At 44.0% G+C, this 25,070-nt stretch overlaps 1 protein-coding gene across 2 annotated transcripts; it reads left to right on the plus strand.

Annotated features, from left to right (window-relative positions):
* Positions 1-2,810: 2,810 nt before the first annotated feature.
* LOC142572005 (proton-coupled folate transporter-like) lies at positions 2,811-16,795 on the plus strand. Of its 2 annotated transcripts, none has more exons than XM_075680788.1 (6): positions 2,811-2,942; positions 4,667-5,477; positions 5,996-6,238; positions 8,235-8,318; positions 10,082-10,238; positions 13,287-16,795. In XM_075680788.1, the coding sequence occupies exons 2-6, from the start codon at positions 4,670-4,672 to the stop codon at positions 13,369-13,371; spliced, it is 1,377 nt and encodes a 458-aa protein (XP_075536903.1). In that variant the 5' UTR covers positions 2,811-2,942; positions 4,667-4,669; the 3' UTR covers positions 13,372-16,795. The 2 variants fall into 2 exon arrangements, with proteins under 2 accessions (XP_075536903.1, XP_075536902.1); XM_075680787.1 differs by lacking the exon at positions 2,811-2,942 and adding an exon at positions 3,323-3,503.
* Positions 16,796-25,070: the final 8,275 nt, after the last annotated feature.

Below are 25,070 nucleotides of genomic sequence, written 5' to 3' on the forward strand. Positions count from 1 at the left end.
AATTACATCTTCATCACTAAAAAAAAAAAAAAAAACATGAATGCGGATTCTGGGCCCATTGCTCGATATTGAATTGTCACCGTTGACAACCACCCATGATGCATGTCGACGCGTACAACGTTTTCGGACGCGCATACGTTCTTCATAGGCAAGATCCTGCGCTACAGCGCTGTCGCCTCACTAAGCCTCATCTGCCTGCAAAAGAAACTTGACGCAAGCTCATACCACTCTAGGCTGCCATAATGGAAATATTAGAATTGAACCGTTAGGCCAGAAGTTTAAAGAATGCGGATTATATGAACCGTGTGCAGACAGTGCCATGGTAATAAATTTGATCGATTCCTACATTTGTATTTCCCGGGTATAATGCTTCGGGTGCGCTTAAAGCGCCCCTCTTCGGAAAAGTCACAACGCCAAACACCGCGAATCCTAGTGTCGTGAAGGCGCGAGCCGACGTGAAATACCTTGCTATGCTCCGGCAGATGGCGCCAGCGTTAGCTGGCGGGTTGCTCTTGCGGGCTCCGGCGCGCTTTTCAGCGGGCGCTCGCAATTAAGTGGCCGGCGCTTTCCGCCGATTTGCAAGTTCAGAAAACAGGCATCTATGAGGGCCAGTGAACCTTACAAAATTAGCGAGCACGCTTATCGCGACGAGTGGTGAAGCAAAACTTTGGTTTGAGCTAGTTCGCCCATAGCTAGTTATGACGGCAGCGTAACTGAGATATGAAGAGACACAGAAACGGTACGGTGCGCTCGTCATGTGTTTCTATGTGACTTGTCTTCGTCTCTGTTGTGCTGCCATTTTAACAAGAGTGACAGAAGCTACACAAGCAGCTGCAATAAAATGGGGTTGGTATTTTTTTTTTCTACTGGAGATGCGACACCAATCAGCTCACAAATGTGGAGAGGAAATTAATGCATTCTGTTCGTCTCGTGCGTATAGTTTATTGCAGCTTTAAAAAGTTGCACACTGTGGCCCGCAAAAACGCTGTGTAGGGAGCGTTTTCAAAACCTATGTCACAAGTTTTTCCTCTTTTTTTTTGCTTTATTGCACAAGGAAGGTAGGTATGCACAAAAGCGGGCCCGGGAGCATTTTCGCGACTCGTTCTACTGGCATCGCCTCATTTTCAGGAGCTCCTGCTTTTCTCTTTGTGTGTTCCGTTCCATGTTCTTTGCTTTTGCAAAGAAGTACAGCCTCGTCAGCACATATAACTTTATTATGTTTGTTGTCAAACACCGCCCATGCTCACTGCAACCCACTTCTTTAAGCTTCGCTCCCTGAAGGAAATGCAAAAAGCAGACCATGCTTTCAGCATAAAGCTGATTCCTGCTGAAATACACAGTAAATGTGTCCTCAACTTTGCAAGCAAGCTCCTCAACAGCTCTGGAAGGGTAGATCAAGCCCCCATGATCAAATCGCCTTGTTAGTATGGAATTTCCGTCGCAATCTGCGTGTAGCGGCAAAATACAAAGGCGAGAGGCACACTCTGGGTGTGGAAATTTTTTTAAAGACTGTCTAGCCAACTCTATAATATACTAATCTACTGTCACTGTGCTTTTCGACACAGTTGTCATGATCCAACTGATTGCCTTGTGTTTTTTAACAAAGATTCTGCACACTCCAAATTGCTATCATCCATAGCTCATCAATAATTTCTGTTAGGTACATGGTCAGCCTTTCGTTTTCCAACATCAGATGGCTTTAAGAGTGTGGTTACGAAGTCTCCCGGTGAGTTCCCATTTTTAGGAGGCCTTGCCAGGCTGTAGAATGACAAGCTCACAGCGTATTATAATTAAAAACTGTTCAGGTTAAGGGTGATCGTTATAACCAAAGGATTGCTTTACGACACCAAACATATTTTTCATTTTGTCCTGACTAAGATTAGTTGTTAACAAGTACTTGTAGCCTAGTGAGCTACCTAAGTAGTCTAAAAGAGACAGAGTGATTTTTATGGTCACACGCAGACCAAGGGCAGTTCCTGAGCTAAGAAATCCACCGCCATGCTTGGCAGCATAATGTTCTCATTCTGCAAGGAATGCAATGAACTCTTCAAGAAACTTTGCACTTGGAGACTTGGGCCGGAGGCCTTTAGATGGTGTTCTTGAAGTCATTATAAATATTAACCTTTCCATAAGCTTCACAAGCTCTTTTGTCGGCTCACTTGTTATAAAGTGCCTGTCCAAATCGCATTTATAGAAAAAAATCTCCTTTAGTACCTCCTCACTAAATATCTTGAAGGCTATAAGTTGACGCGCATTTTTTCAAACGCATTTGGATGAATGAGCGAGAGGGTAATGTGTGGCATTACTTTAAGAGTTAGTGAATTCACGTCCAAGACATTGTCACAGAAATTCAGCACGTCGCATCGCACCAAGCCGTGGCACTACGGTATCAACGTAAATAAAGGCTGGAACAAAGTGAACTACGTCGGTGCACGCGCTACCCAAAACTGACGACGACTTGTGTCTGAACTCCTTCGGCTGGCGTCAGTAACCTGGATAGATGAATGGATGAGTGGATAGATATTATGAGCGTCCCCTTTGGAACGGGGCGGTGGGTTGCGCTACCAAGCTCTTGCTACTATACTGCTTATTATCCTACCTAGGTTAAGCAATGAAAAAAAAAAAAAAAACACTCTGAACTACCACGCCCAAATTTTCTGATCCCCTATTGCGAACTGTGCTTTTGTACGTCTCCGTCTTTTGTCGTTTCCCTACTTTTCTTCCACCAATCCTCCAGTCGCCTCTTACTAATGTCTATTGCGGATGTTTGCTTTACCACTGCTATTCTGAACCCATGGCTTCAAGGAGGCCAGTGGTGCCTCCACTACCCGCCACAGGAGCGCAGCGCCCTCTTCGAACTACCCCGCCAAGCATCAAAGCTGGTTTCTCCGGCGCTTCGGGAATGGACGCCCGCTCCCGACACTAGGAGAACCTTAAGATTTGTATGTACTGAAACGTTGCACGACGCAATTTCTGAGGCTAACTCCACGCCACAGTCTCCAGGCATATTATCCTTCAAATCTCAGATCACAAATAAGACTAATAGAAATTTAAAGATTTAGCCTTTTATGCTGGTACTACGTTTCAGCGGCTGAAACCTTTAGCAGTATCATTTATGGCTCGTATCCTTGCTTTATTATGCCTCAATATACTTTAATTAATTTATTTATTTAACAAAAAGCATGATTAGGACAAAAACAATTTGAAATATGAAGTAATACGATTGCTTTGTGCGAAAACAAAACCGAAACTGTATTTGAGACTGCAGCGACGACGTTTCGGAGGTGACAATCCAAGGCACTTTTTTCTGGGCCGCCGTTGCCGCGCGCCCGCACGTCTGCCCGTCTGCGAGTACCGCGAGTTGTTGCGGTCCCAGCTGTGGTAATCCGCTGATGAGTCGGCTGCAGTAAAAAGACCTACAGCTACAAGCGTGCGTCGCGCTCCTCTTGGTTGAAGTTTTCGCACTTGGATCGGAGTTTCGAGAGTTGCGCACATATCGTCCGGTAAGTGTAGGAACTGACGCGCCGTGCGGATTTTCTTCGTTTCGAGCGTTTGGTTTCGAGTGGAGCGGCGACGCATCACGCGATGTGTTTTTTGACAAGCGCTTTTCTGACGTTGAGCGCTTGGTATGACACTCTTTATCTAGGGCTCAGTAAAGATAGTACAAACTGCGTCGTCATTTCAACTGTCTTTGGCGTGTCAATATCGTCGAATTTTCCAACGAGGCAGTAACATATGCGCGGATCGTTGTTTTGATCTTCACATCTTGCCACGGGCTAGGTGAAAGAAAACGAAAGGACAGAAACTAGGTCAAGCGGCCGCACCATGGAGCGTGAAGTGCGTGCGAAGTTAGTCCATTCAAACCGGATTCGATGAGGTCGATCTAGGGGCACGGGAAGTGCTGTCAGGCGCATATGCCCTTTCTTTCGCCTAATTAATGTTCAAATAGTAATTTACTCTTTCTCAATATGGTTCGGAGGAAAGGAATAAAGCGAAGCTGCCGCGTGAATTTCTACAACGGAGGAGAAAGATTGACGACTTCGGTTCATTGACATGAAAATGAGATGTTCTTGCTTGAGTTTGCTTTTGCGCCCTGTGCACATATCAGTGAAGTGGAAGTTGTCAGACAATTGTAAACGAGCTGCTCAAATACCATTTGCACATACTGACATCGAGGTAAAAATGAAAAAAAAAAAAACTATGATGACGCGTCGCTATTTGTTTTTTTTTTTTTACCTCTTGGCAGGTGATAACGGTGCCTTATCAGTATTGTTGTTATCCTTACGCAATTGAATTCAAAAGCGTCTACGTCATGTCGGAAAGATAACTATGGAAGTTATTTTTATGACGTATAGTTTCTAGTTATGGTGGTTCATATAGTGGCACACGGTGCAATATGTTCGGGGTTAACGGATAATTTCGGCCCTCCTTATATTTCATTGCATGATTAACGAAAAGATGAAGTATCGCAGTGCCAAAAGGCTTATCTAATGGCCAAGAATCAATCTTGAACATTGTGCAAAAACTTACCTCTTATGTATGTGCTCATGCATATTTCTAATATTCTAACTATGCATGCATTTCCTCGTTTTCATTGTCAGAGGCCTTTCACCCAAGTTGCACAGGGCAAAATCTTGAGTTGATTGTGATGGCATTCGTATTGCAGAAAATGGGGCTACAGATCACAGTGGAACCAGTGGTGTTTCTATTCTTCGCCACCATGCATCTGGAGATGAGCGCTGTCCAGGACATTATAAACACAAAGTGTTGCTTCAGGCACCTCAACACAACCAATGTTGCAGACTGTCACTCGGCCCAGAACCAGACACGTACTGACATCAAAGCTGAAGCCTCAGTGTGGATTGCTTTCTACTACGGGACAATGTCTATCCTGACTCTGATCTGTGGTATGTGGGTTGGATCGTGGAATGATCGCTTTGGTCGCAAGCGGCCCATGCTTGTCCCCCTTGTTGGGGGGATGGCAAGTGTGCTGAACTTCATTTTTCTCTCGCACTACCTCAACAGCAGCGTATCACTTGTCATGATCAGTGCCGTATTGGTCGGCATATCTACCGGATCTTTGGGAGTAATATCAAGCTGCTTTGGCTATCTCACTGATGTGACGCCTTTCCAGTCCCGGAGCCGACGAATTTCGATACTGGAAGCCATGATATTCACTGGAGGGGCACTTGGAATGTACCTCGTGGGAGGCATGCTCAAGACAACTACTTATGAAGTGATCTTCTTAGTTGAGCTCTTCATCTATGCAGCCGCCGTCTTCTATGTTTTGCTTGTGATCCATGACAAAGTGCCCACTGAAGCAAGTGTTGACACTGGAATGGAGCGCCCTGGAATCTTCTCTTTTCGGCATGTGACGGACATGGCAATGACCGTTTTCAGGCTGCGAGATCGGGGAAACAGAGCCCATGTCATTCTTCTGCTTCTTGCTGCTTTTGCGATGTTCTATGGCCTAGCAGGCAAGTAGTTTGTCTTTATTTGATTGTCAGCCAAGGTATTTTGGCAGCCATGAAGTTGTAAGAGATTGACTGACAGGTGTTGCATTTTATTTTATTGTAGTCTGCTGTTCGTTCATGTATTCGTTCATTCAGTATTTTTATCTTGATAGCCACTGGTGTTGGTGGCTAGTGTAGGTGGTGGTGGTTGAGCCACTGGTGTATTACATTAATTAGATCACAAAAATCTGATCGTGGTGTAGGCTGTCTCAGTGTTGCCCACTAAAAAGGTGCTTGTGACTTGGTCAGGGTGTATGCCTTATTGGCTCAGTTTGCATGCTTGTGTAAACTGTGCACACATTTTCTGTTTTGAGGCTCTCATATTAAGCAGCATTTCTCCCACATAATTGTTTGTTGGATTGCACTCCCAAAAGATTAAAATAACGACATTCAAATATGTGCCTCTGCTTTGATGTTCTGTGCGGCATGAGCTAGAAACATCACGTAGCTAGTAGTTGATGTCTTTATCTCTCTTGGTGCAGCCCAGACCTACTTGACGTACACATTCTTGACCGATGAGCCACTTCGCTGGACCGCAAGTCATTACAGTTTCCTGCAAGGAGTCAATATTGCTGTGGAAGGTGTAGCCCTCCTGGTAGTGCTACCTTTGGCCTACCGCTTCTTGAGCATTTCTGATGCTTTTGCTGGTCTCCTTGGATCACTTTCAAGGTTCTTGGGTCTCTTGTGGCTTGGTCTCTGCACGACAACATCTATGGTGTACTTCAGTGAGTGAAAGTGCTGTTTTGCTCTCCACACATAAAAAGATTTCGTGAATCTATGCAGTGAACTAACATTTATAGACAATCAACTGATGTGTTGGTGATACATACTGCAAGCCCATGGTAAGTTGGTGAAGAATAATGGATCTAGTTTTTAATTAAAATAACAAACTTTGATGTATACTAATATACTATGCTGAGGTACCATGCTTGGCCAGTGGGTCCTTGTCTATTAAAGAAGGACTGACATGTATTTTAAGTCTTAGAAACTCTACCGCATGCTTTGCATATGTAAAAGGATAACACTTCGCAAGTGTGAAGGTTGAGAAACACTTAAAGATACTTTAATTTGATGCTAATCTTGATCTCTAAATCTCCGATTGTGATGTCATTGCGTCAAGGCTAGTTATAATGATGTAGTGCATAAAAAAACAAACAAAAGGGCTGTGCATGTATTGTGTATTGTGTGCATCAGTCGCTTCCTTTGCATAAACAGCAATCCAATTTTTCATGACGTTATGACACATCTGCCTTTTGTGTACCGATACTGGCCGAACCTGCTTCGTAGAAACGAGCACTATAGTAAATTGTTCAGGGTGCTCTGTTGCTTGCCAGTATTCTTTCCAGGACTTAGAGTGCTTGGTGCTTCATTTAACATAAGAGGCGACAAGTAAAAATTTTTGTGCCAGTACTCCTTTAAGACACCATAAGTTAGTGATGGTTACTTTGAACATGTTTATTGTAATTTCATGTGCATTTGTTAGCTTAACTGCAAGACATTTCCACATGAATTGTATGCATAGGTGGCCGGAAATAAATGTTCTAATAATTCCCAAAGAGAGCAAGGTGCTTTATATATTTACTAGATGGAACCAACTTTCTGTGGCTACCAGTTGTGTATCTGACTCATATATTGTGAAGTCTATCAGTGCTGTCAGTGTGTTTTATGCATCTCCAGTTGTGGGCTAGGATAAAAGCTCTGCGATAGGTAGCTTGTCTGAAAAACCTTACACAAGCATTCCTCAGTGCTTCTTGCAGTATTTCATTGAATTAATGGTCAGCTGATATATTATCAGTTAAATTTGGATTAACTAGTTTCTGTTTAACTTGATGATGTGTGAAAATACTCATTGCTGGGATACACACAAGGCAGCAAAAGTTTGGAGGACGCTTAAGCTTCACCTTTAAGAGTGGAACACAATAGCATTCAAAGACCCCAACTGCTTCTCACGCTTCCTGGCAACTGCACCTTATGTAACTGTAATATTTACCAGGAAACGCTGGCGGCAAAGCCTGTGCACAAAGGCGAGCTTTCTGGTAGAAATACGACGTCTTGCATAGGCCGTGATATGAGGGAGGCGAGTGCCATCTGGAGCTTTTGCAAGGAACCGGGTGCACCGCTTTATAGCCTTTGAGATTCTTGAAAGGAGTTTGTGTTTCGAGTTTCCGTGGAACGTAACTGTATTCTCATATATTCAGATTACAATCTGGTGCTATCATGTCTGTAGGTTGTGTGTAAGTCATACTTAATGATTTTTCTGGCATATTTTACCTTGAGAAACTAAAGTACAGTAACTTCCTTGCGCTACATGGAGGGCCTGCATGGTTGGGTATGCGTGGTTCGAAGTTATTTTTGGTGAAACGACGGTTGACGCTGGAATCGAAATGCCGACAGCGGACACCGACGCCAGATTATTTGCGATGCAGGGTCCTAACGCTATTGCGTTAAAACATCATTATTTCCATTTGCTCAGATTGCCCTCCTGCTTCTAGTATATTAATAATTAAATGCAGATTATATATGCCGTATAATCTGATGTGCTTTTAAGCGTGAAACATGAATTATTTTGAGTTATGTTGTTTCCTTGCTCTTGCTTTCTCCAGTATGTCTGATTCGTTTCTACCTGTGAGAGTTTTTAGCAAGAACTAATGCTGCTTTGCAGTTTGCTAACAGGCTGACCTGAGAAATCTCTCTTGTATTTCTTTATTTGCAATTTTGCAGTTCCTGTACTTTTTGTCTTCAGCGAGTTTACGAGCCCTTCAGTTCGTGCATTGCTATCAAAGATTGTAGCTGTGGATGAAAAAGGTAATTCATTTCTGCCACATTTTATGTTGCTGAGCCTAGATACTTTACAATCAATTAGGCAGGGTTAGCACATCCACTTGTACACTGTAGCCAACTAATTCAAGGTCAATACCTCCTTTGAAAGCTAAATGGTAAAAAAATATCATAGAAGGTCAGGATACCTGGACACCTTCTGAACATACCGATGGTAATATATTGACATTGTCAACATGATTTATTGCTTGCATCAGTATACACAAAGCTTGTAACCAACTTGCACAACCATCATGGCTTTTATGCCCACATCGTGTGCCTGGTGTGTATTTTATAAGAAACGAAATAAACACTTTGACATGAACAACTGAACGTGCACTCATCTTAAGCTAAGGGCTGTACACCATGGACTTAAATATGCAGTTCTACAGAAAGCTTTGCTTTTTAATAGGAATCATTCTTTGTTTCATACCAGGTTCTTTGCATGTGGATGGATTGGTAGGTTTCTGTCTTGCCTCATTTTGGTCGTCTTCAGTGAAAATGAAATTGTGCTCGATGGTGCAGTCAAAACCCGGCCCCCCAACACAAAAGTCCAATGCTCTTTCCATTAGGCCACAATCACATGCATACATCTCTTGTGCCAATGCCGGCCCTCACATTGAGATGATGGGTGCATGCCTCATGTCACATAACAATGGTTTGCTTAAAAAAGCGAAAACATCTCTGCTCTTGCCAGTTTCCACTAGGCCACAGATGTAGGGGTGAAATGCAAGATTAATTTTGTACCTTACCTCAGCCTTTCACGTGTATCATGTCACATAGCAATAAGTTGCTTAGAAAAGCGTGGGTGTGACAGTTTTTCCCATATTGTACCATCTCCGGAATAAGCCTGGTCGTAATGGGACAGGTCGTAATGTTTTTTTTACCAATGTACAATACTAAGTCCGTCATTCATGCTGTTGCCATTATTGTTACTATTGCCATCGTCATTGCCTTGCCGCTGTTGTAGCACCCACACTGAAGTCACACACACAGTTTCTCACCTTACACAATCATGTTCATCCACCTGGTGACTCGTTGAAGAACCTCAAACGATGCCAGGTAGTCAGCTACCTGTAGAAGGCTCTGAATAATCTCGATTCCTTCAGTTCATGAGATTAACATTATTTTTTCGTTCTTGCAACTATATAGTTTATACATGTGAGCTCATTTCATTCCAAGAGCTCAAATTTTAATTTCACGAAAGTACATAGTCGCAGATATCCACCTGTGTGCAGACATATATAGTTCTAGATCTATAGTGTGTTATGGAACCTAAATATGTAAATTATGTCATCTGTCTAGGATATAGAAAGCATCTATGTTGCTTGGAGGCCAGAGGGTAGTGTGTGTCCTTGGCAATAAACTTGACATACTTTACAGTGAACAATAATTGTCTAGTTTCCAGTTTCGTGGTGAAGTAACATGCATAAAAAAGCTCGAGGGCCTTAGTGGAAGTTATTGGAACTGCCAGCCCTATTTGTTGTCCCTAAAAAATCAGTTCATTAGTAGTTCTCATGTTGTCATCAGAGCCTTAAGAGTTTTTGCAGCAGCATTTTTATTCCAGACTTAGATGACCACAAATTCTTTATTTTCTTTAAATGAATCAAAAGTGTGGGCAGAATAAGTACACCAATCCCTTTGTTCATCGTGCTTCAAGCAAAAAAAAAAAAGACATCTGTATGTTGACTGTGCTGTTGCTGTTAGTAAAGCTATTAGTACTTGTCTGACTTTTTTTTTTTTGCTTGCAGGCAAGGCTTTTGCTGTGATGAGTGCTCTGCAGTCCTTTGCCATGTTCACGGGGTCATTACTGTTCAATGGCCTCTATCCAGCCACATCAAAGTTCTTCAAGGGTTTTGGCTTTGAGTTTGCTGCAGCTCTACAAATCATCCCCATTGGAATTTTCCTGTAAGTTCAGTTCCAAGAACTTCGTTATTGATATGTTAATAATGCCTTCATTTGGCAATGAGAATTCAGCTTAGATTTTTATTTCTACCTAAGGCTAGTCACTGTAGCTCTGTGTTTGTGGCATTCTGCTGACAACCACGAGTGACCGAAAACATGTGATCAAATCTCAGCCATAGTGCTTACATTATATTGAAAGTGGGATTTAAAAACGTCCATGCACACATACAGGGTGTTTCCATAAATGCTTTTGAAATTTCTTAAATGTATGCAAAGTGCAGAAATCAAGTGATTTCCTTGGTATTGCTTTTACTACAAGAGCACACATTGTAAGATGACTCGTGGTAGTAATTGTGGAAATGCTTTGTAAAATGACTCGTGGTAGTAATTGTAGAAAGGCTAAGGGAATGACTCTGATTGCATATTTAACTAAAATAGTCGAACAAATAATCCGAGAAGTTCATAACTAGTTCTAGACATGCAAAAAGCTGCCGCAGTGAATTCCGCAGCATAATGAATTCCAGCAAATTTCACCAAACAAGCAGAAACTGGGCTACTGAAAAGAACAACTGTCAAATCCTTAGCAGATGCCCATGAGTTTCCACCTTACTTGACCTCCCACCTACCCATTGGGCAAGTCTGAAGTGAGCACCCTTATCAAACTGCAATCTTGTTTGCTTCATGCTCACCTGACGGTGAGACATAAACAGTCCTGTCACTAATGGGAATCTGCAAAGGGTGTGACACCTGTGCTTTTCGACAGTTAGCTCCGCCTTTCTGGGTGAAAGCAAGCAGAATTTATTTTGCTGCATAAATGAGCAGCATCAGCTTTTTGCATGTCGGGGACCGGTTTCAACTATTTGATGGTCTTCAATTCTTGCATTGGGACGTAGTCATCTGACTGCTTTAGTTAAGAAGTTATAAACCTGCTGCTTTTAACAGAAGGTAAATAAGTTATTAGTGGTATTATAATCACTTGTATAATTACTACCTTGAATCATTTAAAAATGTATGCCTCTGTAGTAAAACCACACCAAAAGAAATCGCTTAATTATCACATTTACCAATTTTTAAAAGAATTTTGAACACATTTTCTGATTGAGTGTATTTTGTTAATACAGAAACCCAATGAATCCAAGTAAGTGTGCAGCCTTCCACTATGGTATTTTTCATAATCCACAGTGCAGATTTTAAGACATTGTTTTTCAATAATTTTTGTCATTCATTGAGTTCGGCTTTACTTCCTTAGGTAAAAGTAAATGTAACTTCAAGGGCCACTCGACTGATATTGCAATTCGCTTGCGCTTTACAGCATTACATTTCTAGTTCACTTGATTTGCTATAGCCATCTAATACCAGCAAAAAAACTTGCACATACATGCAGTGGGTATGGTGATGTCAAATACTTCAGCTGATTGGCTGTTTCCCTTCAGAGCCATAGAAAGGATTTTACAGTTTGCTTTAATATTGTATATGCTACTTTACATCACCTCTCTAACAGGGGCGTAATTGGAGTGGTTTGTTCAAGACGTTTATGAAGTTATTTTGTTATTAAAATGCCTTTTGAGGTAATCATGCTCATTCTAAATGCTTAAAGACCCACAATGTTCTGTATTTTGCCATTATTAAACCATGACACTTTCATGGCATGGTGAAGTTTAACAAGCTGTATCATCCACAATGCGGTCGCATTCTTTATACGTATGCAATTACCTAGTATAGTGAAATCTCGTTAAACCGTAGTTGGCCGGAGCTCGTGAAAAGTACGTACTAAACGGTAGTACTGCTTTACCGAAATAGCTTGAGATCGCCCACTTACCTGTCAAAAACAGAACTCAGAGAGAGTTAGATGAAAGGGGAAAGAACATGCAGTATTTATTCACTTCACGCTACAAAAGTGTTGTTTTCGTTTGATGCCGCGGCGGCCTAGTAGTGACGACAGTGGCCTCAAACTTACTGAAGCTGTGAGCCAGCATTTCAGCCAGCCCCCTCTTCTCAGCAAACACTCGCATGGCAGATTCCTCGTTGGCATTGCATATTTTCCGTGCATAGGCGTGGTAGCGTTGCAGAAGTTGCGGGGCACCTTTTCCTTGCAGGGTGCTGTTCTTGTTGCGATGATTGCATTCGTGAAGCTGACATAACGTGCAGCTTCTGCCACTGTTGTGCCTGAATTGCCTGTGCTGTCGCTTTCCGTGTCATCCTTATGTCATTTGAAATGTCACTAGGCGACACTTCGGCAACGATGGCGAAAAGTCTAACCTCGTAGCCGACATCTCTTGGCGGATGCAGCAGCGCTGCCGAGTAACTTCTTTGCATTCCAAATGCCACACACCATAGTTGTTGTTGTCGTTGCCTATGCGTGTGTTATAACAGTAGATCCACGTCGCGTGCCAGCGCCGACTTCTTAGTGTCACATTCAATATTACAAACAATGTTTTATTTTTCTATGCTGAGCACCCGGTGACTTTTTTATCTGAGCTTTGGCATGACGCGAGTCCTCGCTTGTATGATGCCACAACGCTCTCTGGCACGGCGTCGAAATGATGTTGATGTTGACGTGGCTTCACACGCAAACGCACAGGGCGCTTGGAGGCCGTTATTATGATTTCTGAGGCTTGTTGTTCTGCCGGGCCGCCCGATGGAGACGACACACCGCGGTGTTTCCGCAATGAAAAGTGGAAGCACGTGTTAGCCGATACGTATGCAATAAGCTGGTACGGTTTATGCGGATACAAAACACATTATGTTCAATGACCACTGAGTCGGGGATTTGACTTATTTTAAAATGACACTACTGTTTAAGCGGGTACGGTTTAACGAGGTTTTACTGTATATTGATACTTGGCTGAGAGCCCAGCCCAGGTGGCAAATGTCATTTTGATTGAATGAACTGTCCTCGTCAAGGGTACATGTATGTATTGTGAGCATTTTGCTGCTTCATCGTTCTGAATAACGAATGGTCATGTAGTTATAGCCAGTAACAATGAACATGTAAAATTTAGGATGTGCATAGTGTGCTAAGTCTTTCCTGTATTGGTTCTTTTTTGGCAGATACCTGTACTTTCGATTCAAGAGGGAGGCACCTTATTCTGAAATCGAGGGTGAAAGCATGAGCTCCAATATCGTGGAGAGTTGAAAGAGCCCGCAAAGACAGTGCTGACTTCATGATTTCTATCCAGGAGGGCGAGCGGCTGATCAGCGTGACTTTGAGTGGTGTACATATTTGGCGGGGAGAGAAGTGCCATATTATTCTCACCTTAACACTGGTACAGCAGCAGTGTGCTTGGATTGTGAAATGGGGCCTCCGAAGTTGCCCATCCAGTGGTTGGCAGTTGTTAACTGAAGAATAGCTTTGAAAGCTATGAGCATCCTAGCATAGCAGGACCTTAATGATTGCAATGTAATCAGGCATGTACTCCAGAAATGAGGCTTTGCATAATATGGTTAGCGGAAAAGGTTGAATTTTCAACGGGGGCGAAATGCGAAAACACCCGTGTACTTATATTTAGGTGCACGTTAAAGAACCCCAGGTGGTCGAAATTTCCGGAGTCCTCCACTACGGCATGCCTCATAATGAGAAAGTGGTTTTGGCACGTAAAACACCATAATTTAATTTTAATTAAAAGGTTGAATTGATCTGCAGCTGGTGGGGCTATCAAACTGACTAGTTCTAATTTTGATCACTGTATCCCTCAACTTAAACATTCAGTGCTCATTGCAGAAGGAACAGGGGCAAATTTTATGTTGTCACGTGCTAATGGCCACGAGAGATCGAAACAAGTAGTACATTTCACATTATTAAATTTTTATGATAATTTTACACATCAGGCACATATGACTGAATAGTCCTAAACTGCTACTTGTTTTTGAAGAAAGCTATTAGTAACATGGAAAAAAATTATTAAAGGTTGTCATGTAATGGCAACAATTTTATGAAATGTGCTTTTTCTTAAATTCCCAACAATGCTTAAGGCCATACAAATCTAATATAGCAGATATCTATATTTCCACTGCAAATAGAAGTAAAGGGGAACTTACGGCATTTTCTGGATTTGTGAACAAGGTAACTTTAAAGAAACATGCTCATCTTTGGGTCTCTATTCCTACTTCTTTGTACTTCTCAGCTTTTTGCGGTTTACAGTAGAGGTAGGCCTTTAGGTGGACAACAAACATGTGCCTTTTTATTCTTCTAATTTTTATTGTAATAACTGTTTTTACTCGGAATATCAAAATTGGAAGAAGGTTACTTTGTTGAAAAATGTTATACGAAAACCCCCTCTCAAGTGTGCTCAAAGTCCCCCATGTTGTTCTCTGAGTACTGTGAAACAATATTATGAAAAAACATGTTGCATCATTTTCATTGGAACAATGTGACAAATGTTCGAATATTGTGTTTCAAGACTTGTCCAAAGTGCGGAAGTGAGCATTTATTGCGAAAAGGTAATGCAAGGACACGCCTCCTTCTCTTCTGAGCCTTGTTCAATGGCAAGGATGAGGTATTTGCAGTTGGTGAAAAATATTTCCGGGAACGAAGAACTGTTTGAATGAAATGCCCTTGCATAGCCTGTACAGTGATGGGTATTCCTTGTCATCAAGAAGCACACCCAGTGACTGCTTTCCTTTCTTTCATCTTATTGCACGAAACAGAATCAGCGTCTTGGAGGCTAATGGATGCATTCACTCAATGCATGTGTTGCATTGTTGTGCCAGTCCAAATTTAAAGGTCTTTATGAAAGAGAAAGATAGGGAAGGAGATGTGCTCCTGGATAGCAGTCGCCAAGATTGTTAGTTTAGTTAACACAAAAGCGTTCATTTTCACAGCACATGGAATCAAAACGAGTTTAAAAAATTTTGATGATGTGAAGTTTGGTTGCAGCAGTTCTTGCCATAGACGAAACACGTTTAGAGCAAGTCACATCTGGTCAGCATAGCCAAGCATGCCATGGATGCCTCACACACGGGTGATGAGTTCCCACTCCTTCCTTGTTTCATCGCAAAAACACTCAATCTCGCTCGAAAGTGTAGGAATCAGCTGGATGTTTTTGAGCTTGCCTTGTAGTGGTGCGACCATTTCAAATGCCGGCTGTATTAGTTTTCCATTTTCTGCCCCTAGGCTGTGAAGAGAAGCTTGATCCTTTACGACTCTTCCAACTATGCCACATGAGTTTTTTTCCATGTCCGGTCGCAGAGAACAGCCAATTTACTGACTCACAATTTTCACCTACAAGTTCATACAATTGAAGTTTATTTTTGAAGTGGTTAACACTGGCTAACTTACGTAGGCGACGTGGCTTTGTGGGGGGTCTTCAAGGCACTTATGAATCTTGCTTAATGCGAAGCAAGCATGGGCTGCATCGTGCTACATGTCATCACTTATAACAACGTAATTGTGTGCTATTTTTGTGGTGGTTATAACAGAGTTGAAAACTGGCACTTGTTTTTTGTTCCAGTGGTAGTATTGAAGCTCATTTGAAATGATGGTAGTCTAGTTTCCTGTGAAATCAACATACAAAACGAGGGATGCTTGCCGCTCGCATTGTTTCACTTCACAAATGGCTGCAGCTTGTGCCTACCATATATAGTTATGCAGGGCCTACTTGGAAATCTACTTACCTAATTCCTTCACATACGAAATCGGCCGCAATGTTTTCTTTACAGTGTCTCCAATTTGCCACATTGTATATGTGACCTCAGTCTCGCATGGAATCCCAGTGTTCTTATATTTATTCCATCGCTTATAGTACTAGATAGTATAGGCATCACCCATGAAACTTTTTCGTGCTGAAATGCAGAGCTTGAGGTTGCCACGATACGCACAATGGCACACTTCTTGGTAGGGAGCAAGCAGAACCCACTTCGGACGATGGGACTAATACTTCGACAATGCCATTGAAACGTCTGGATTAGCTGCCTTGAACATATGATATGCCTCTCATATTGAGCGAGTCAAATATTCTGGGCATGTACTGCTGTTCACCATCAAGAACAACGTGCACGTCTTTCTTGATTCGGCTCTGTCATGAGCACCTTTACTCGTGTTTTGTGTAGTAGTCCATAGCGGTCTACACTCATCTTGAGCTCTTAAACAGCACCACTGAAGTGTATCTGGGGCTGCCCTTATGCTGTGCTTCTCATGCCAACATTTAGGCTTGTGGATCATGTACTTTGATAAACTGGGAATGGCAACCTGGATTTTTTGTAGCTTAAGTTCGCTGACAGCAGTGTCAAGAATTATAGGCGTTCTTGATAAGATGTAGGCACTTTGTAGGCTTTCCTCAAGTTTCCCAACTATTCAAGGCAGTCATCACAATTGTTCCTATAGGGTCCAGGGTTATCGGTTCTCCCAAAGAGAGTGCTGACCCTTGATCGAGTTTTGACTGCAACAGCACTTCCGATTTCGTTTTGCTTCCTTTTTGTGTAAGCTTTACTTTGTCATCGAGGAACACGACTGGGGGGCCTCAAAGGTGAAACATCAGTGAACTCCACGTACCTGTTCAGATCACCGATCGTCTCTGCCTCAGGGACGAAGATGTCACCAGTATTCCCAGAGTCTGAGAAAGCCGAGATTGGATTGGATTGGATTGGAGAAACTTTATTTATGCCTGCAGTTGGGCGCTCGCGCGCCCCGACGAGGGCCTACGTCATCCTCGAAGGTGCCGTTACTCGGCGCGGGTCTCCGCTCGCCGTTGCCGGCTCGCTGGGTCCGTGCCTTTCGGGCGCCTCGAGGACCTGCTGGACGGCCCAGAGCTGATCGTCTCGGTCGTAGCTCTTCGCGGCTGCCTCGAGCCGCGGTGGGAGTGTTCTTGAGTTAGCGTCTTCTGGATATTTAATGCAGTCCCACAAGATGTGCGTGTAGTCTGCGGCCCCCCTCCGGCAGACTCTGCACATATCTGTCGGATATGTCTCGGGGTACATGCGATTCAACAGTTTCGGGCTCGGTAGCGATCCGGTCTGGAGCTGTCTCAGTACTACCGCCTCCGCTCGACTCAGTCTCGGGTGCGGGGGTGGAAGAGTCCTGCGAGCCAAGCGGTAGGCCTTCGTGATTTCATTGTAATCCGTCATGCGGTCCTTGGTTCCGAACCACGTCGGACGGTCTGTCGCCGGGGCGCGGTTGGTTAGCGCTCGCGCCGCGGCGTGTGCCGTCTCGTTATGGTTCTCATTGCGTTCCGACGCGTCGCCCGCGTGCGCCGGGAACCACTTGAGTCGTACTTTTCGTTCGTCTAGTTTTACCGCTCGCAGTACGCGCTCAGCCTCCCTGCAGATTTGCCCTTTGGCGAAGTTTCGCACCGCCTGTCTTGAGTCACTCAGCACCGTGTGGCAGTCTGCGTCGGCGATGGCCAGGGCGATGGCTACCTCCTCCGCTTGCTCCGCTTTGGTGCTTCTCACGCTCGCTGCCGTCCTCGTGGCGCCGGTTGACGCCTCTATGACGACCGCTGCGAAGGCGTCCCGTTGGTATTCGGCCGCGTCCACGTACCGCGCGTGTTCGTCGTTGGCATGCTGGTCGATGAGAGCCTTGGCCCTCACCGCTCTTCTTCCCTTGTTGAACTCGGGATTCATGTTCTTCGGTATGGGGTCGATTCTGGTCTGGCGTCGGACCTCTTCGGGGACGGGGAGCTTCATCTCCACCTCGTTCGAGCGTCTTATTCCCAGATCGTCCAGTATCTTCCTCCCGGCTTTGGTCATGGACAGCCGCTCCAGTTGAGAGGTCCGTTGCGCTTCGGCTATTTCTTCGAGCGTATTGTGTAGTCCGAGTTGAAACAAGCGGGTCGTGCTTGTGGACTCGAACAAGCCCAGCGCTGTCTTGTACGCTCTTCTGATGAGCACGTTGATTTTGTTTCGTTCGTGTTGCAGCCATCTGTGGTAGGCTGCAACGTACGCGACGTGGCCGATGATGAAAGATTGGACGAGCCTAATTAGGCTCTCCTCCCTCATGCCAGCCTTTCGGGAAGTGACTCGTTTGAGGAGTCGAATCGTGTTGGCCGTTTTTGCCTTGAGACGGGTGATGGTTTCGCCGTTCCTTCCGTGCTTTTCGATGACCATGCCTAGGATCCTAATTTTGCCGACCTCGGGGATTACGTTGCCGGATTTGGTCACGATTCTGATTTTTTCGTTTTCGCGTTGTCTAGTCTTGCCTCTGCTGTATTTGGTAGGTGGGAGTATGAGAAGCTCCGATTTGCTCGGCGAACATCTCAGTCCGGTGCCTTCCAGCTGGTCTTCTATTGCGTCGACGGCGGCTTGCAGCGCGCCCTCGATGTGGGCGTCGCTGCCACCAGTCACCCATATCGTGATATCGTCCGCGTAGATGGTGTGCCTGACGTCTTCGATGCAGCCGAGCTTTTCGGCCACTCCGATCATTACCAGGTTGAACAGCATTGGCGAAATGACCGATCCCTGTGGTGTTCCGGTGCTCCCGAGCTTCTTCTCTTGCGTCTGTAGGTCGCCTGCTCGTAGCTCGACGGTCCTGTCCGTGAGGAAGTCCTTGATGTAGTTGTAGGATCTTTCTCCCATGTTGAGCTTGGAGACTTGGGACAGAATCGCCGAGTGTTTCACCTTATCGAAGGCGCTCTGCAGGTCGAGCCCTAGGATGGCTTTGTTGTCGCGGGCGCTGCCGCCATCATCGATGATTTGGTGTTTGAGCTGCAGCATCGCGTCCTGCGTGCTGAGATGCTGTCTGAAGCCGATCAAAGTGGCCGGGTACAGCCCTTCTCGTTCCAGGTAGTCTTGCCACCTGTTGAGCAGGACGTGCTCCAGCACCTTGCCCACGCAGGACGTGAGCGAGATGGGCCGGAGGTTATCCGTGTCCGGCGGCTTCCCCGGCTTGGGGATCAGGATGGTCTTGGCTGTCTTCCACAGCTTTGGCAGCGCTCCCGCTCTCCAGCACTTGTTGTAGTATTTTGCGAGCTTTTCAATCGAGCCGTCATCGAGGTTCTTGAGCGCCTTGTTCGTGACGAGGTCCGGGCCGGCTGCCGACCGGCTGTTGAGGTCGTGCAGGGCCGCGCGTACCTCCTCGACGTCGATGTCACGATCGAGGTTCGCGTTAGGCAGGCCGCTGTACGGCGCGTGTTGTTCGGTAGGTGTAGTCGGCAGGTATTTGTCGTTAATGCGCCTGGTGACTTCGTCGACGCCGTGTGCTGAGACCGCCCGATGTATGAGCTTGGCGAGTCTGTCCCTTTGGTGCGACTTGGTCTTCGTTTCGTCGAGCAGGTGCCGCAGTAGGTTCCACGTCTTCCCGCTATGCATCTGCCCGTCTGCCGCGTTGCAGATCTCGTTCCACTGTTGCATGCAGAGAGCGCGGCAGTGATCCTCGATCGCTCGGTTCAGCTCCGCCACCTTCTTTCTCAGTCTGCGGTTAAGCCGTTGTTTCTTCCAGCGATTTAGTATCGACTGTTTGGCCTCGATGAGATGCGCAAGCCGGCTGTCTACTTTGTCAATCTCCGCGCCCGTTTCAATCTCTTTGGTCGCGTCGCGTACGCTCTTGGTGATTTCGGCCGTCCACGAGTCGATGTCTTCGATCTCGTCGTCACCGTCGCTCTTCTGGCTTCTGGCGTCTCGAAAGGCATCCCAGTCTATCCATCTGTGTGTTTTGACGCTGGTGTCGTTGTGTTCCGGTATGCCGATTTCCACGATGGTGTGGTCGCTGCCTAGGTCGATCCCCGTGTTTCTCCAGGTGATCGCGCCCCGGATGTCGTTCTTGACGAACGTGAGGTCTGGAGTGGTGTCCCGGGACACGGAGTTACCAATTCTCGTCGGATGTGTCGGGTCCGTGATGAGGGTGAAGTCGAGTTCCGTGGCGTGTTGGTACAGGTTGCGGCCCTTTGCTGTGTACTTGTTGTAGCCCCAGCGATTGTTGTTTCAGAGGGCGCCTCCATCTCGGAGCTGACGAGTGGCAGCCGCCGAGGTGTACGGCAGGCCGCTGTCGGTGCGACGGTGTTGTTGGGCCGAGTGTCCGCGGAACACGCCTAAGCCTAGCAATCCTCCGCACGGCGGCAGTAGAAGCAGGCACGAAATATGGCAAAGCACCTCTGGGGTCAGCTGGTATCGGTCGATGCCGCTCGCCTTCACGGACACATTGGTGCAAGCAAAACTTTGGTACGAGGTAAGTAGCACTGCGTAATTGGCTAGCAATCACGGAGCCGATCTCTGACTAGGGACGAGCGCTTCTTCGTCGTCGTCGTCCTCATACCGCTTGAAGCTGTGTTGACAGGTCTGATCTTCATCTCCAGTTCCATGCGCACCTTGTTGCAAGTTCTTTCGCAACATAGAGGCACTGACATTTTCAACATCACAGAAATTTTGCTGGAATGGAACTTTCTTCTTGTGCACCATGAAGTAGCTGGCTCAAACAACTCATTCGCCACAGCTGTAAGGCTTAGCCATAGTTGCCTTCCGTGCGCAGGATGGTCACAGAACCAAAATTAAGTGTGCTTTCAAAGCCTGAGTGCTATGTCCAGCTCCTTCAAGATGCATCGTGCATCACCCTTGCTGACTCTGACCGCTGTAACTCAAGCGGCTGTACCCAGTAACCTGAACCATGCCTGAAATCAAGCAGAGCCTGCAAGACAGAACAGCTGCAACTTATTGTAACCTAAATAAAGAGCTCCAAATGACATAACGTAAAGCTTAGAAATTTCTTTATAAATTTGGCTTACTGGCAGAGCCGCGCACCTTGCTGTTGTCTGCATATATGTATTTCACTGTCGTCTGTGCTTCGACATCGTCTGAATAGGCACACAGATACACTGCAGAAGGCAGACATTGTTGGCCCACCGCATTTCCATAGCTTTCATTTTCGCGCTTTGCTGGGAAAAAAAAGAAAGAAGAAGAAGAATGGAGGGTTGGGAAGCTGCTTGCTGCCGGTTAACGAGGAAAAGTGGCCTCGTTACTGAAGTCGCTATCGATGCGAGTGCATTTTGTCCAGACAGTTCTCTTTCGGTCAAAAAACATTTTCCACTGACCCCAAATACCCCATTATTGTCATTGAGTAAGGCTAGCAAGAGAAGGAGGCACATCTTTCTATTACTTTTTCGCAAGAAATTCTTACTTCTGCGCTGTGGACCGCTCACTCGAAACACAATATTCGAACATTTATAACTTTGTCTCAATAAAAACGATGCAACATGTTTTTCATAATATTATTCTACAGTCCTCGGAGAACAATTTTGGTGACATTGAGCAAGATTGAAATGTTGTTCCATATATATTTTTCAATAAATTAACATTTTTCCAATTTTGATGTTCCGAGTAAAAAAAAATTTTTACTTTAAAGATTCGTAGAAGTCTGGAAAGGCACAGGTTTGTTATCCATCAAAGACCTATCTCTGTAGTAAATCACAACACACTGGGATGTACAGAGAAGTAGGAACAGACTCCCAAAGAGGAGCATGTTTGAAGAATGTATTGCTTTGGTGAGTTTTCTTTAAGAACTCACTTTGTTCACAAATCCAGTAAATGCCATGAGCTACTTACCCTTCCCTTCTGTTTACACTGTAAATAAATAAATTTGATGTATTTATAATTGCGTGGCTTTAAGCATTTTCGCAAACGTAAGAAAAAGCACATTTCGTAATATTGTCCTGCTAGTAACAGCGCAAAATGTAGACAAGAGACAAGACAAGAAGACACCACAAGCGCTGACTTTCAACAACGTTTATTCCGAAAGAAACACAGTTTCTTATAACCATTGCCCACACGTGTCGCAGTCACGTGATCGCACATCATGTGAAACATGCACTTTTTTCTTTTTTGCACTCAAGATAGTGGTTGCACGTGCACAAGCTCAAGTCTGAATTCTGCGGCCAATCTTTTGAGGGGCAATCCCTGATATGGATGCCTAGATATATCAGGGATTGCCCCTCAAAAGATTGCGCCGCAGAATTCAGATGCTGTAAAGTGCTGAAGAAACACAATGACTAGCTGGTCCAGGAGATAATTGAGGCAGCCGAGATTACCAGACTTCGTGACCGCGTCCTTGTTACTGACAAAAAAAGAACTTGAGCTTTTGCATGTGCAACCACTATCTTGAGTGCAAAAAAGAAAAAAGTGCATGTTTCCCATGATGTGCGATCACGTGACTGCGACACGTGTGGGCAATGGTTATCAGAAGCCGTGTTTCTTTCGGAATAAATGTTGTTGAAAGTCAGCGCTTGTGGTGTCTTCTTGTCTCGTCTCTTGTCTACATTTTGCGCTGTTACAAGCAGGATGGAAAACCAACAAGCCCAAGCTGCTATTCTAGCGAGTAATGTTGTCGTCGTAGGCCACTGACCTTTGACGATTTTTTACTATTTACTAATAACTTTCTTTAAAAGCAAAAAGTGGTTTAATATTCAGTCACATGTGCGTAATTTGCAAGATTATTAGAACAGTAAAGAAATTCAAATATATCACCTGTTTCAACTTCTCATTGAGTCGACCTAATGCCGTTTATTTAAGTTCTTATTTGCGACTGAAAAAAAAATAAAAGATACTGTGCAACATTTAAAAAATATTTTCTTGAAAAAACTTTTCAACAGACACGTGGTTTTGTTAAGTTCCACAATTACGTAATCCCATTTTTATTACTGGCATCATCATCCAAACTTTACACAATTGCAAATGAGGAAGTATTGGAGCATATTCTGTTAAAAGGAAATGTTAAAGCAATACTTATAGTGCTCACATCTTTCTGTTTATTGAAATGGCTCTGGTAGAACTGTAACTGACAGTATATAATATTATATTTGTTGCAGTTTATTGATTTAGACAAGTGCTAAGTCATATGACAATGTATAAACTCCCACAAGAAAGCTTATAACCACATATATATAGCGTAAGAGACTTGTCATATATTGTTTTAATTGTGCACAACTGTACTGGTCACACAACTTGAAGAGCTTGTATTTTTTGTATTTGTAGGAAGTTTGTTAATGTTGGAAGCGTCTGTTCAAACTTTACACTGGATGTTTTCCATACTCCGTCCACAAACCAGTCAAAAAATCTAGTTGCAAGAAAGTTTTATTTTGTGTGATGTGGTTGCTGATGGTCAGCCTTAAGTTGTCTTGTTTATCTGATATCGCATGTAACATTGTAATGTGGTGGAACCCGTTGTTACTTATTGATCAGATTTCATTTAACGTCGAGAGCTTGTGTTTGGTATTCCAATTCCAGCAGCATATCTGCATGTTGTCATTATCACCTGATGAAGTCTTTCATAGTGTGCTGTTCAACACACACATTCTTGCTTTTTTAAAATTTTGATTATAATACCTTTAAGTGTTTTCTTGGCTCTCTTTGAAGCTGTCCCTTTCCTATGAGCAGCTAAGAGACGTTGCTCTCATACTTCTGTATGTACTATTTTGCACTGTGTGTTCTAGTTGAACATATATGTATATAAGTACATTACAATAACAGTGAAACTTTATTAAGTGATTGTGACTGCTTATGGAGCTTGAGCACATAAGTGGCATAGAGCAAAGAACATTCCTTGGACCACTGGCATAGCCAAAATTTTATATTGAGAAGGGAGGGGGAAGGGTTCTGGAATGCCACCTATTATGCGTACACATGGTAGACTTAGCATTTCAACGAAGTGTGGTGTGGGATATTGAGAGCTCTACTTTGCATTTATCACTGCCGAGGACCATAGAGACTCATACTTAAAAGGAAGCTTTAGCTCGAACCTAACTCTGATGCCGCCTATTCAAATACATGCAAAACATAGAAATGCTTTTCCGAGATAGAGAAACTTGAATTCTAGTGACTGTTGAAAGCAAAATTTTGATTTAGGGCACTAATCTTTATTTTTTAGAAGATTGTATGAAAATTGGAAAGTCTGAAAAAAAAAACATAGAAGCATTAAGTTTGCAAAACCGCAATTCTGCACCAACAGCAGAAATTGCACTTTGTAAGCTGCATCTGTTAGCACATCCAAAGTGAACAAATTTGATATATTCATTTATATCTTAGGTAAATTTCTTACAATGTTTACAAGGGTCTTGTAAAAATCCTGATCACGTGTTAGTGGTGTACTTACAAGCCATGTGTAATACATAAATTTTGTCTGCTTTACATGTATTGTTAGATGCAGCTTAGAGAATTGTGATATCAGTTCTCATTGATGATTTATAGAGTTGTAAACCTGCTGGTATTGGTTTTCAAAGTGTTACTATTTTGAACAATCTTTATTAAATAATTGATGGCCTAAATCAATAATTCGCTTCCAACGGTTACTAGATTTAATTTCTTTTCAATGCAACAGATCTCGTCAAATTTGATGCTGTGGTTGCGGAAAAAAATAATTTGTCCTTTCGTATGTAAATAGTTAGGAAATCCCAAGCTAAACCTTCTTCTTAAAGGGGCCCTGAAACACTTTTTTTTTAACACAGTAAGAAAACATTGCCAATCTATCATAGAGGCTGCTCTGAACATGTCCGCAAAATATCACTACACTGCCTCAGCAGGGAACGTACAATCTAGTGTCAAGAACGGCAAAAAATTGCTTGTTCTCGCTACCGCAGTATCATCATGCAGCGCCATATGAAAAGCAGCTGAACCCACCAACGCTATTGGCTGATTTCGTGATCATAAGAGTATTCTCAGTAATACACAATTTCTAGTTTCGAGTTAAATAAATGCAAAATATATATGTCTGCAATCTCAGAAAGACAGAAAAATAATTCATTCTTTGCACTGCACGCCGCTGCGTCAGCTGCACATGCGAGATGGCAGCAGTGGGCTGGGTAGCTAATAGTCTACTGCGGCCACCACGGGGTGCTGCGACGAGCTGTTTCGCCATTACAGCGTTAAACTTTTGGCCAGGGCCTTGCCCAATTGACATCTCCGTTGTGTAGCTTCCAGTGC

Source organism: Dermacentor variabilis, chromosome 2 (assembly GCF_050947875.1).
Source record: "Dermacentor variabilis isolate Ectoservices chromosome 2, ASM5094787v1, whole genome shotgun sequence".
In the NCBI taxonomy this organism is placed as follows: Eukaryota; Metazoa; Arthropoda; class Arachnida; order Ixodida; family Ixodidae; genus Dermacentor; species Dermacentor variabilis.

Excerpts from the sequence above, each read along its gene's own strand:
- LOC142572005 (XM_075680788.1), top strand. The coding sequence starts at position 4,670 with ATGGGGCTACAGATCACAGTGGAACCAGTGGTGTTTCTATTCTTCGCC. Across the intron at positions 5,478-5,995 it reads GATGTTCTATGGCCTAGCAG|CCCAGACCTACTTGACGTAC; the intron begins GCAAGTAGTTTG and ends CTCTTGGTGCAG. Across the intron at positions 8,319-10,081 it reads TGTAGCTGTGGATGAAAAAG|GCAAGGCTTTTGCTGTGATG; the intron begins GTAATTCATTTC and ends TTTTGCTTGCAG.